The sequence below is a fragment of the Xiphophorus couchianus genome, chromosome 8, assembly GCF_001444195.1.
Source record: "Xiphophorus couchianus chromosome 8, X_couchianus-1.0, whole genome shotgun sequence".
NCBI classification, from domain to species: Eukaryota; Metazoa; Chordata; class Actinopteri; order Cyprinodontiformes; family Poeciliidae; genus Xiphophorus; species Xiphophorus couchianus.
The window spans coordinates 15,558,610-15,572,342 of record NC_040235.1 but is presented as its reverse complement, the minus strand read 5'-3'; the positions used below and the strand labels follow the sequence as shown (position 1 = coordinate 15,572,342).

The 13,733-nt window shown below is 38.5% G+C and overlaps 1 protein-coding gene across 3 annotated transcripts in view; it reads left to right on the top strand.

The window, feature by feature from the left end:
• The window catches only part of LOC114149470 (nipped-B-like protein B), a 30,047-nt gene extending 16,586 nt beyond the window's left edge, over positions 1-13,461 (top strand). For 2 of the 3 annotated variants that reach the window (XM_028025373.1, XM_028025371.1), the window contains 25 exons: positions 776-908; positions 1,002-1,145; positions 1,241-1,327; positions 2,089-2,303; positions 2,392-2,494; positions 2,586-2,684; positions 3,837-3,983; positions 4,397-4,531; positions 4,625-4,723; positions 4,808-4,861; positions 4,942-5,050; positions 5,142-5,278; positions 6,156-6,296; positions 6,398-6,491; positions 7,320-7,474; positions 7,552-7,642; positions 7,800-7,973; positions 8,593-8,783; positions 8,886-8,993; positions 9,767-9,967; positions 10,080-10,226; positions 10,935-11,311; positions 11,383-11,557; positions 11,678-11,869; positions 12,671-13,021. In XM_028025373.1, the coding sequence (XP_027881174.1) occupies positions 776-908; positions 1,002-1,145; positions 1,241-1,327; positions 2,089-2,303; positions 2,392-2,494; positions 2,586-2,684; positions 3,837-3,983; positions 4,397-4,531; positions 4,625-4,723; positions 4,808-4,861; positions 4,942-5,050; positions 5,142-5,278; positions 6,156-6,296; positions 6,398-6,491; positions 7,320-7,474; positions 7,552-7,642; positions 7,800-7,973; positions 8,593-8,783; positions 8,886-8,993; positions 9,767-9,967; positions 10,080-10,226; positions 10,935-11,311; positions 11,383-11,557; positions 11,678-11,869; positions 12,671-13,021 (3,859 nt within the window). Of the gene's footprint in view, positions 1-775; positions 909-1,001; positions 1,146-1,240; positions 1,328-2,088; positions 2,304-2,391; positions 2,495-2,585; positions 2,685-3,836; positions 3,984-4,396; positions 4,532-4,624; positions 4,724-4,807; positions 4,862-4,941; positions 5,051-5,141; positions 5,279-6,155; positions 6,297-6,397; positions 6,492-7,319; positions 7,475-7,551; positions 7,643-7,799; positions 7,974-8,592; positions 8,784-8,885; positions 8,994-9,766; positions 9,968-10,079; positions 10,227-10,934; positions 11,312-11,382; positions 11,558-11,677; positions 11,870-12,670 lie in introns of all 3 variants that reach the window. The other variant, XM_028025372.1, reaches the window with a different exon arrangement.
• The last annotated feature ends 272 nt before the right edge of the window (positions 13,462-13,733 follow it).

Sequence of the window (13,733 nt, the reverse complement as noted above, 5' to 3'; positions counted from 1 at the left end):
TTCTGCTCCCTTGTGTTGGTTGTAACTCTCCCCATTCTAACGGCTTCAGTACTAATACACAGTAGCTTTCCAAAGTATTCATAATCCTCAAACCTTATTCTGTTATCTTACACTACAGCTACAAAGTCTTACACATTTTTTTTTACCCCTCCAGGGGGTCTTTTGTGGGCTCTAGTGTCCCTTATGTGAAAGTAGGCTGACAGAAAAGGGGGAAGGAGAGGGAGGAAGACATGCGGCAAATATTGTCGGGTCCGGGAGTCGAACCCGCGACAGCCGCGTCAAGGACTCAAGGCCTCCAAACATGGGTCGCGCTAACCCCTACGCCACGACCATTTTATCAGGATTTTAGCTGATAAAATAACATTATGAGGTTCTGAGTTTTTCAATTGAAAGAAAAACTGTATGTGATTTTAATTTCTTTTACACAGAGAGGGGCACAAAGCAAGTCATAGTTATAAAAAACGTGCCACTTGCAGTTTGAACACGCTATACTTGAGCAAAACGTTTTCCTACAAATCTTTGACTGGGGGGAAATACAAATACACGTCATGCTTTTTTGATTATCATTTAAATATTTTAAAATTTCATGTATCACATTTTTCCACTAAAGTTATTTGCTACTTTATGTTTGTCTATCAAATAAAACCACAGTGAAATGCTTTAACATTTGTTATTGTGTAAATTGACTAAATTAAGTGTCAAGAGGTATCAACACTTTTGCCAAACACTCTTTGATGTTCACAAATATCTTGTGATGAGAGACTGTTTGTGTCAGATGTGGCAGCAAACAGGGAGAAGACGACTACAGGCCTCTGTTTGAGAACTTCGTTCATGACCTGCTGTCGGCTGTCAACAAGCCCGAGTGGCCTGCTGCTGAACTGCTGCTCAGTTTATTGGGCAGACTGCTGGTGAGTAGGAGGGGTCACTCCAAAGGTTACTGCCTTGCAGCATAAATAATTTTTCCTCACTCCGTCTCCTTTCTAATGTGTTTCCCACTCCAGGTTCACCAGTTCAGCAATAAGCAGACAGAAATGGCCCTCAGGGTGGCGTCGCTCGACTACCTCGGCACTGTAGCCTCAAACCTGCGTAAAGACTCACTCTCTTGCAAGATGGACCAAAGAACTATCGATCGCATTCTTAAAGAGGTGGAATACACAATTAGATAATTACAGGTTTAATACAATCGAACAAACTGATTTAAATGCTTCAGTCTGTTCATGGTGTATGTTTCTCTTTACAGACTCCTGGCAGTGATGAGGTACAGCAGCTCCAAAAGGCTTTGCTAAACTTCCTGGATGAAAACATTGATGCAGATCCAGCTTTATTGGTGAGCTTTTAAGTATTCATATCAGTCAAACAATCATACATTCAATTAGACTTTTTTATCTGGCACTTTTTCTGCAGTCAGGTTTAAAAATGCTTTTAGAAATGCTAAACAAGATTCAACAAACATAATGTAGAACAAAAAGTCAGAAAATGTAAAACTCAGGAAATTAACGCTAAATGAAGAGACCCTAGAGACAGATATAATAACATAACAATTTGAATTAATTCATAATATAATATAAATTGATGCTAAAAACTGCATACAAAGAAAAATTATGACAGATGAAAAAAATTACTTAGACTTATATTACTTTACCCAGGCAAAGCAAATAATATAACATCAAATATTGATTAAACAAAATACAGCTAAACCAAAATATATGTTTTGAATTAGCACTTTACCTGCTTTCAGGTCTCTTGGATGGTTATTCCAAAGGTAATAAATAAATGAATGACATACAAAGTGTCAGACCTTTCGGAAGATCTGATTGGTCTAGAAAATAAGATAAGTAGGTGTAGGCTACAGTACCGTCTGTAATATAAATAGAATTATTTCTATTTCTAATAAATGAATGTAATCCAATGAAAGATTTTATTTTTCTAAATATTTGCATTTGGCATATGCTACTGCTAAGAAAGGTCAATTTAGTAAAGTTGCATATGTTTACCACTGCTTTCAATGATTTCTTGTTTGGTCATGTACTTTTTATTCCTTACAATGCTCCGGTATTATGATCACATCGTTGCATTTGTTTTGTCCAGTTTGCAAGGAAATTTTACATTGCCCAGTGGTACAGAGACACCACAGTAGAGGTTGAAAAAGCTATGAAGTCTCAAAACGACGACGACGATCCAAAGTATCGGCGACATTCCATGGATAGTGACGCAACCGGGGAGATTGTACAGACGGTTGAGGCACGGAAAAAATTCCTCCGCAAAATCATCAAGACAACGCCATCAAACTTCAGCTCCGTAAAGTAAGTATTCCTTCACCTGGGATAATTTATGTATAATTCTCCCATTATTATAGAAACATTTTTTTTATTGTCATTATTTTTATTGCAGGATAAGCTCTGACACAGTAGACTATGAGGACTCCTGTCTGATTGTAAGATATCTGGCCTCTATGAGGCCATTTGCGCAAAGCTTTGATATTTATTTATCACAGGTAAGCTGGTTGTTTTAAATACTAAGAGAGAGATATCAGATTGTGTTGTTTGCTTGAAATTTTCTGTTGTTTTCAAATAATCTTGTTCCAGATTCTGAGGGTCCTGGGAGAGAGTGCTATTGCAGTGAGAACTAAAGCCATGAAGTGTTTGTCAGAGGTGGTGGCTGTGGATCCAAGCATACTAGGAAGAGTGAGTTTCTGTAAATGTATTCTGTATGCCTTTTCAGTAGTCAGTTTTAGATTTGTGCACATTGCAGATTCTCCTATACTACTCAGTCTAAAGCTAAACACAGACAGATTAAGAAAAGCAACCCTTCATGCTGTTTATCAAATGTTGTAGGCCACCTCAATTGTTTTCAGTTTTTTTTAACTTTGGCTTATTTTCCACTCATTTTGGGGAACCATCTTTTTGATGCTGAAATACTATTTTCTCTCTGTCAAGCTTTCTTTAGTGTTTTTCAAAGATTTAACAATAGAAATTATATCTGTAGGCAGAATAGGCTGGTGACAAACTGCAAAAAGATCCACTTTAAATTTAGGTCTTTGCATGATATATATCAGTGGTTCACAAAGATTTTCTGGGCCCACGTATGGGTTACAATAAAATACCCCCCAAAAAAGAATCAACTGGGCACACACATCGTTCAACCAGACATAAACCTATACACATATTTTGTTTTTAAACTCCACTGAAGTTTATTTCACACTTCAGATTGCAACAAAACGCACTACAAACCATCTTTACAGTGAAACACTTTTGTGTAACTGTCTTTTTTTATTTATTTAATCATTCAAACCGCTTCCCGCTCTCCCCCTGCAATGGCACTGCGCCGCCCTAGGGGGCTCGCCCCACACTTTGGGAACCGCTGATATATATGAACATAACACTGTTTTATAGTTTTCGTTTTGGAGTCTTGTTATGGCTGAATGATTTACTGGCTATAGCTAATTCGCTGAACAAATAAAGTGCTCTGAAAATGAAGGTAAAAACCACCAAAGTCCACAGAAAAACCATGAAAAATCTTCAGAGAATCTGTTTATGATCATCATGAAATACTAAAAGAAGGTTTGGCATATAGAATCCATAATCAAAATGCATTTTGAATCACTTAAAACCTACGCACACAACTCAATGATCATGTTTAGGGTTTCTTTGTGTTTTATTTGTGTAACTGTGTAATCATGTAATAAAATGTGACGACTTTCAGCGTGCGCGTGACTTTAAGCTGCTCTCATAGTGCTTGATCATGGATCTAGGGCACTGGAACGATTCTTGATGTGTTGATTGTATGAAAATTCATAATTTAAGCTTTTTTCCTATCTAATTATATTCATTTATAAGGTGGACATGCAGCGTGGGGTGCATTGTCGTCTTATGGACAACTCCACTAGTGTCCGAGAAGCAGCCGTGGAGCTTCTTGGCCGCTTCGTACTCAGTCGCCCTGAGCTCATCGAGCAGTACTATGACATGCTTATTGAGAGGATACTGGTAACAGAATATATTTCTTTGTAGCTTTCAGTCCATTTTGGTGTTTGTGTTCACTCATTTTATAAAGATTTGATTTATTGGTTCCTTGCTGTGGGTTTTTGAAGAGAAATACAAAACATTATGCATGAGTCCCGAGTAGAACTTTTTGCAAACTGTGTTGAGAAAGTTCATTTAAGGTGGAAAAGTTCAGCTGAGGTGAAATATATTTTTCCAACACTGCCACCTGCAGATCAAATGAAGTCACTGCAATAATAAAAAATAGTGCGGAGTGATTTATCAAATCCTTGTACCATGATTTGTTTTGTATCATAGATTCACTTTTTTCAGGTCATTTGTTTAGACTTTTAAAGTTTTTTTTTTTTTTTAAACAGAGCATATTAATTTTGTATTTAAAATCTATTTCGTATTTACAGGACACAGGAATCAGTGTGAGAAAAAGAGTCATTAAGATTCTTCGAGACATTTGCTTGGAGCTCCCAGATTTCCACAAGATAACAGAAATGTGTGTCAGGATGATCCGCAGAGTCAATGATGAGGAAGGGATCAAGGTTTGCATTTATGAAGATATTTTAGTACATTTTAGCAAAAGGGACTTTGGGGATTTTTTTTTTTTTAGATATTTGGCTTATGTATCTTTGCAGAAACTGGTAAATGAGACATTCCAGAAACTCTGGTTTTCCCCCACACCCAGTCACGATGAAGAAGCCATGAACAGAAAGATCCTGAACATCACAGACGTGGTCCGTACTACATTCCTTGTCCTCAAAATAGAAAACATATCGCTGTTGCACTCTTGACTCGTGACGTTTTCGTTTTGATTCAAGGTGTTGGCGTGCAAAGATTCAGGCTACGATTGGTTTGAGCAGCTTTTGCAAAATGTGAGTGTTGCAATTTGTTTGAAACATCAACAGCTTCCTACTCATCGTCCATTACATGTAATCACTGACTGATTATTTAGCTGCTGAAATCAGAGGAGGATGCTTCATATAAACCAACTAAGAAGGCCTGTGTTCAGCTGGTGGACAATTTAGTGGAACATATACTAAAGTACGAGGAATCTATTGCAGGTAAAGTATGGTAAATACAATAATAAAATATGTATTTTATCCCAGAAAATGTGACTTGCAATGAATGCGTTCTGTTCTGTGTGCCTCTCAGACTGTGAAGAAAAGGGGATAAACTCAGGTCGTGTTGTAGCTTGCATCACCACTCTCTTTCTGGTTACTAAAATCAGGCCTATCCTAATGGTTAAACATGCCATGGCTATGCAGCCCTACTTGAACACTAAATGCAATGTAAGTACTAATCTATTTATTTAATTTGCCAAAGTTACTTAAAGCTCATTTCAAAGTGGAATTGTTACTAAATTCGTAAACCGAAACTCATGCTTTTTATAGATTAATGACACAGAACAACATTTTTAGGTGCTTGCTTTAGTCAAATTTAATTAGTATGAGTTATAGCTAAAGAAAACTAAACAAAAAAAAATGAATAAGACCAATAAAAAGCCTCATGCTGGACCTCAAGCAAGTTACGTTCTGTGGTTCACCACTGCTTGGATTATACTTTGAGAGGAAAATTTAAATTTTACTTAAATCTAAAAAACAGAGGACCACTGAGCAACAGTCCTCTTTGTTTTATCTTTATCTCATGTAAGACGCCTTTCCTGCGGTGTCTAGTTCAGGAGCAGCTTGACACAAGAAATACAAGTCTCAAACAATCCTTTCAAGAATATGAAAGCAAAGCTCCCAGTTTTTCCTTCCACTTAACTTTCCCTTAAAATGCCTTTGTGAACACCCTCCTTCTTCAGTGGTGACCTTTAGTTGATGATCATTCTTATGGGTGTCATTGACTGTGTGTGTTGGCCACAACAAAATATTTCTGTAATAAAAGCCCTATATTTTACTCTTATGAAATATTCTAATTTCTTGTAAAATAGAAAAGATCTAAGTGCTTGAAATGCATCATCTTAGTTGATGAATCTATATAATAAAAGTAACTTCTAGCATTTATAAGTTGAACTGTTGGAATAATTTTTTTCTTTAAATTATAATTTACCTGTAGATACACTTATGCATTTCGTTGTGTCATTGCACCACCTAGTGGCAGCCATGTAGAAACACAAACAGAAGCAAGTGGCTAACTTGATGTGTTTCCACTCTTTCATTTTAGACTCAGAATGACTTCATGGTGATTTGCAATGTGTCCAAGATTCTGGAGCTCGTTGTTCCTCTGATTGAGAATCCAAGTGAGTCTTTCCTCAACACGATTGAGGGAGACCTGATGAAGCTCATTATTAAGCACGGCATGACGGTCAGTCCCATTTGCAGCACACAGTTTTCACAGAAACCTCTCAGAACATCATAAAGATGAACATTTACGACAGGCTAATTTGATATATTTTGTCTTTGAAGGTTGTGCAGCACTGTGTGAGCTGTCTTGGTGCTATTGTGAACAAGGTCACACACAACTACAAGTTTGTGTGGGCTTGTTTCAATCGCTTCTATGGTAAGACTGCATGCATCATGATTCATGTTAGTTTTGTGCTGGTTTTTGTCCTGACTTGCAGCTTTTTATCCTACATAATATTAATAGTGTAGAGCTCAATCTGTCCAATCCAGAAAGTGTGGAAATGCTTGACAATTATTTTTCACAGACACTATTTGTCTGGTCTAGCTGAGTATGGGGTATTATGTAAACAAGGAAAAAAAAGTTGAAAACGTATCCCACGAAACTGGTTCCTACAGTTTCTTCTAAGACCTGGAAGCAGATCTTTTAGTTATCTGGCTCCTGTCTTGTAGAACTACATTTCTTCTACTTTCTCCCACTACTCTCCAATAATGCATTATTTGCATGTATTACAAACTTTATATTATTTCCTCTCTGATTTTTCTTAACGTAGAAGTTACATCTGGTCTGGCATTTCTGTTTAGCTGAGAAACCTTCCTAGAGAGAGTAACAGAGCTGTAACAATTGTCTTACATTTATTTTTTCTATTAATTTTATTCTTGACTCTGACTTACTGTTCAACACTCAAAATTATTGAAGAAGCTATTTTCTCTTAGATAAAGCCACTAAAAGAGCCACTGCTGCCATTAATTTGACTTTTTCTTTAACATAGATAGTACCCCACCATTTCTGTGTTTTATATGTCTGCTCTATCTTATCAATCACCCACATGTAAGAGAGGCTAGGGCTCAACTTACCCCAAAGCTACCATTTTGACTTTTTTTGTGCCTACAGCTAAAGTGCTACACTTTTTAAATGTCTCACTACTTTACCCATAAAGTTCTTAACCTTCACAACCTCCATTGAATAATGCTTTTTATTTTACAGGAGCTCTGGCTAAACTCAAGACGCAGCACCAGGAGAACCCCAGCGGCTCCACTCTGGCTGCTAACAAACCAACTCTGCTGCGCTCACTGTTCACCGTGGGGGCTCTTTGTCGACACTTTGATTTCGACCAAGAAGAGTTCAAGGGAGCTAACAAGGTAAAGACCACATCTTTAGAAGGTGTTCTTGGAGCTGTCATAGAAATGTTTTGATGGATCTTACTGCCATCTTTTAGATCATCATAAAAGACAAGGTTTTGGAGCTTCTACTGTATTTCACCACCCATGAGGATGAAGAGGTGCAGATCAAGGCCATAATTGGTCTAGGTAAATTATATGACAATCTAAATTTTTGCTCATCTTGTCTTTAGTAGCCTCCTAATTACCCAAGCGATTAACACTTTCTTTCTAAATTTTTGCTCATCTTGTCTTTAGTAGCCTCCTAATTACCCTAGCGATTAACACTTTCTTTCTGCCTATGCAGGGTTCCAGTTCATCATGCACCCAGAGCTCATGTTTGCACAAGATGTGAAGGTTCTTTATATCAGCTTGCTGTCCGAGGAGAACAGGGCTGTCAATCTGAAGATCCATGTGCTCAAAAATCTTCAAACATACCTGCAGGAGGAGGACTCTCGAATGCAAGAGGCCGACCGTGAATGTGAGTCTCTCAGTTCTGGCTCAATGTGCTGTCAAACTACAACCACAAACTCCAAACAGTTTGGACACTTAATGGCAAAATTTTTGTTCAATCACAAACAATAGCATAAATAACTTGACATCAAAAAAGGCTGAGGCAGCATTGTAGTAGAAGTAAGAAATACCACTACCTAAACGAGGGCGTTAATGGTCATTAAACCCAATGTGCTTGACAATTTTTGCTGAAAATTTGCAGTGAATTAAAAATTTTGCATTAGCATAAAAAAATGCGGGGCTCTGTTGATTTAGCCTGAGTTTCTGCAATAGAATCGCAAAAAACTAGCTTGACTGATACATACAGTACAACACTTCTGTGAAGGCCTCAAATGTTTATTAGGGAACCAAGTGGTTCTGGAGGAGCTTTAGAGATCCGAATCTCCACTACAAGCTGTGCTCCCCACAAATCTGGCCTTCATATAAGAGTGGCAACAAAATGGGATATACACCAAATTTTTTGCAGCTGTAAAAGGTGTTCGTTCTTACAAGTGATAGACACAGTAGAGCTAAGCACAATTTAGCTTATGTGTGAGAATTTTTTTAAACTTTTGTATCTCATATTGTTGTTACCAATGTTTGTTCAGGGAACAAGCAAGCGAAGCAGGAAGATCTTAAGGAGATGGGCGACATCTCGTCAGGCATGAGCAGCTCTATTATGCAGATTTACCTCAAGCAGGTGCTGGAGTCCTTCTTCCACTCACAGTCCACTGTTCGGCACTTTGCTCTGAACGTCATCACACTGACTCTCAGCCAGGGCCTCATACACCCTGTACAGGTGTGTTCACAGTATCTTCAAGCCTACAAAATCACAGTAGATTTATTTAGCTTTATATTTTCAAACAGTGTTGGAATAAAACTTTTTTTCTCTGTTGCCTAGTGTGTCCCCTACTTGGTTGCGATGGGAACAGATCCAGAACCAACCATGAAGAACAAGGCAGACCAACAACTAGTGGAGATTGACAAGAAATACTCAGGATTCATACATGTGAGTAACATCTGTTTATTATGGTTCCGAGCCCACAAGAGCAAGCGGACGGCCAATGGAAGGCCTGGCTGTTTGCCTGCTCCCGGCAGAGCATGGAACTTTATTGTTTCTACTGCTTTTTACCTTTTCTTATTATTATTATGTTTCTCTGCTGAAACTAAATGCAATTTTTATTTGGTATCTGGGTTCTGTTTCAACATGTGGTTGAGCTACTCAGATACTCAACCATTTTGTAACTTTAGCGTTTTCTAGATTTAATTCATTTAGCTATACACACTTTCTCCATAATTAAATGCAGCTGAAAATAACCTTTATGCACATTGAAAGGAAACTAATGAGGTAAACATGAAGAAAAAAGATGTAACTTTTCAGCAACTTTAAATAAAATCTCATGGTAGCTTTTTTCTGGCTCAAAATGCAGCTTATCATGCAAAAGCGTCTGGTGCTGTTGTTGATGACAAAACCTTACAGAGTTGTTGAAAACATGGAAAAGTCTTTATAACCCGGCTCACAAGGGAAAAATCAGATGTTCCATCCACCAGGTTTGTTTTGAAACAGAGCAGCGGATATGGACCAGAGCCAAACTCAGCTGACTTGCAGGCACTGCTGCAGACTGCAGGGAGGGGAATTAATGCCCTGTAGCAATTTGGAGGAAAACTATTGGAGCTATTGTTAACAATAAAAATAAATAAACTTAAAAATGTAACATTCCTAAAGGTTATGTGTCAAGCAGTATCTCTAAAGACGATCCACCTTTATGTGTGCTTCCACAGATGAAGGCTGTTGCTGGGTTGAAGATGTCTTATCAGGTGCAGCAGGCCATAAATGGAGGGAAACGTGCAGCGGTCCGAGGTTTCCGACACGATGACTCGGACTCGGCCCTTTGTTCTCATCTCTACTCTATGGTCCGTGGGAACAGACAACACAGACGAGCTTTCCTCATCTCCCTGCTCAACCTGTTTGATGACAGCTCTGTGAGTTAACTTGCCTTCTGTAGACTTGTTATTGCAGATATCTTGAAAAAAAGTTAATTAAAGTTTGTTCCATCAAGTTGATTTAGTTACTTATTTTCTTTGTTCCCTGCAGAAAACAGAGGTAAACATGCTGCTGTTCATAGCTGACAACCTGGCATGCTTCCCTTATCAAACCCAGGAGGAACCTCTTTTCATCATGCATCATATAGACATTACTCTGTCTGTCTCTGGCAGCAACCTACTCCAGTCTTTCAAAGAGGTAAGAGTTTTTGTGTATCGTTTGGAGTGGGACAGCAACTTTTTTTTTTTATTGCTGCACGGCTTTTTTTGCAGTAGGGAGGCTCAAAACACACAGCCACAACTTTTTTAAAAACTCATGTTTTGCTCCTCCGGATGATTTTTTTTATGTGGAGCAGTTTGATAAAATGCAAGATTAATGCTTGCATGCTTCCTCTCTGTTTTAATATGACTTGTTGATAATTCAGCTTATACGAAATATAGTTATTTGTGTGCAGACAAATGTTGATTAAGTCTGTTGTGGAGAATGAAATATGTTCTGCCATCACCTGTTGGTGTGGCAACATCAGAGCCACTTCAAAAGTCTCAACATGCTGATAAAGAAAACTGGTTCTGATCTGGGGACTAGTCTGGAGATGATGGAGCAAAGAGAGATTATTCACCACATGAAAAACATTTCAAACAACCCTCTTCACTGTTGTGCAACCACAGTGTCTTTAGTCAGAGGCTTGTTCAGAACCCCTGTATTACAGACTACTGCAGGAGATCAGTCCACCTTTTTAAAAAGCATGTCTAAATATCTGGTTTGCACTGTTCTCTTGTTGTTGTTATTTTCCTGCTTGATGTTAAAAGTGGCTCTAAGTGTATGATTGGGTTTATTAAGTCTTAAACTCTGATGAAGCACAGTTCTCTACATATTAAACCAGTTAGCATGTTTTTACTTTTGCAGTGTTTACGGAAAGAGCCTGTAAGACATGAAAAGAAGGTAAAGACAAAGAAGAGAAAAAAGAAGCATTCTCATAAGAGGAACAACAGCTCAGATGAGGACGATGATGAAGAGAAGAGCAGCAGCACATCCAGCAGCAGCAGCAGCAGCAGCAGCAGTAGTAGCAGCAGCAGTAGCGATGAAGAGGAGGAGGAAGTTCGGAAGCGAAAGAAGCCTGGAGGCGGTGACTCTGACTCAGATCTGGGCGATGAAGAAGCAGTGATGGACCGCCTGCCTGAAAACACCACCCCTCTGCAGGAGTTTGCCAGTGCTTCACAGGGGATCCTGCTATTGCTGGTGCTCAAACAACACCTAAAGAATCTGTATGGCTTCTCAGACAGGTAAGAGGCCTTGGTAGAGATACTTTATGAACTTGTTTTGCTTTATTATGGACATCTCGCTTGTGTTACAGCAAAATCCAGAAGTACTCGCCGACGGAGTCTGCCAAAGTTTATGACAAGGCAGTGAACAGGAAATCTAAGGTGCATTTCAACCCTCGTCAAACTCTGGAATACCTGAGGAGTGATGTGGCCAACAGAAACCTCAGCTATGAAACTAAGAGGAATATTGTCAAACAGTTTTTGGATGTAAGCACAATTTCCTTTCTCATTTTGGTTCCCGATATCTGTAGGAGGAAAACATTCCTAAAAAAATATATCTTCCATCTTGGGCTGGTGAACTAACTGGTTCTGATTTTTGTCTCATAGTTCAAGGTGCTGATGGAGCACTTGGATCGTGATGAAGAGGATGAGGATGGGGGCGAAGCAAATGCTAATGCCAGAAACAAAGCCATCAATTCGCTGCTGAAGGGTCCAAAACCCCAAAATCACAACCACAGTAATCACACTGCTCCAGTAGAGACAGATGATGAGGAGAGTGAGGATGAAGATCCTCCTGCGGTAAGAATGACAATCCCATGAAGTTAAATTAAAATAGTTTTTGATTTATGTTACCAGTCTACAATGACTTGATTATGGCTGTCACAGTGGTTTGTTGGAGTCGCAAAGTCTTGGAAATTTCTTTGTAATCCTTTGAAGACTGATAGAGTGATTATGTTTCTCATCTGTTCCTCGGTTCCTTTTCATCGGGGTATGATGTATTGTTGTTTTTTCACATCCTTTAGCCTGCTTCATGTTGTGAAATGTTTTTTTAGGTAAATTTCTTTATGCTACAATCCTGTTAATAATCAAACATAGGGGTCAATTAATAAAAAGACACTATTCTCAAATAGTTTAGGTTTTTGTCTCTGCTGCATGGAAATTGAGACACGAGTCTGTCATACAGTAATAGTCTTCTGTCAGAGGCCTCTTCACATATGTTGGAGGACTGACTGCTACCAAACAACCCTATTAGCAACAGTGTCAACATACACAGCAACTCTTTGAAGATGGGTGTAATTTCCATCTGAGATAAATAAAGTATTTTTGAAATGAATTGAATTAAATGATGAGGCAATTCATTTCACTTATGACTAGCTTGTTTTGTTATGATTGTTACAACTTAGTAAACTCTGTTCATGAGCATTCTTTAACCTAAAATTATGTAGCTGTTGTGTAATATCTTGAATCTTGGGAAAGCCATGAAACTCAACTTCAACATGTATGAAAATACAATAACACTGTTAAATATTGTAAAATTATTTGCTAGATTCATGTGAGCCCCTTCCTGCTTAAACTAACATTGTTCTATGTAATCCACAGCGGAAACCAAGAAAAGACATGGATTCTGCTGATGACACGGGTCAGACGGTGGAGCTAATGGACATCGTCGCCATCTGTCGCCCCAAATACAAAGACAGACCGCAGATTGCCAAGATCGTCCAGAAGACCAGGAGCGGCTACAGTGTACACTGGATGACGGGATCTTACTCTGGACCGTGGACTGTGGCGAAGAAACGGGACGGTCGCAAAAAGGTGCCTTGGGTCGACAGCATCAAGGAGTCGGACATTATTTACAAGAAAATCTCCTTGACGAGCGGACAGAAGCTCACGAACAAAGTGGCACAGACGTTACGAGCGCTGTACGCGGCCAAGGATGGGTCAAAGAGTTAATAACAAAAATGAACGACCCTCGCAGCTCACATCTCTGGATCTGCTATGTTACCTTCAGAGACAACATTCACATTTAGATTTAAGGCTCTGGTGGCGGAAATCTTTTTGAAATGCTGATGTTTAAGTTAACACACGATAAACGGAGAAGAAAATGTTTGTGAAAACATTGTGTGGGAGTTCCTTCGCTGTTGTGCAGCAACTTGGATGTTTGATTTTTACTCCCGCTGTATCATAGTTTAACTAAAAAACATGTTTATATCTGAACATAATTCTGTAATAAAAAAACAAAAAAAACAAGCTGAATGTTGGAAGTTAGTGTATTGATGATGTTCTTAATAAAGTGTTTTTTTGGAATTATAACTAGATCCAGATAAATTTATTTACTTGATGTGAAGTCCAGCAAATTTTCATGTCTTGTTATTAAAAAATATGGTGTAGCACCATCTCTGTTATTTTTGGCACGAGCTGTTTATGGAGAAAGCGGTACAGGATCTGTGCTAATACTGTTTTAATATACAGTTGATTTAGTGTTTTATAGCACAGGGCAACAATTAAGTTTCCTACCACCCCTGTGGTAGATCTTTCTTATTCTTTGTTACGTACTGCATTAGTTTTTGCAGAAATACTTTGACATTTTTTCTCCCTGGACTCTCTTTTTTTATCTGTGCTTTGTTCAGCTACTTATCTCCTGTTGTCTATATGATCAGACTTC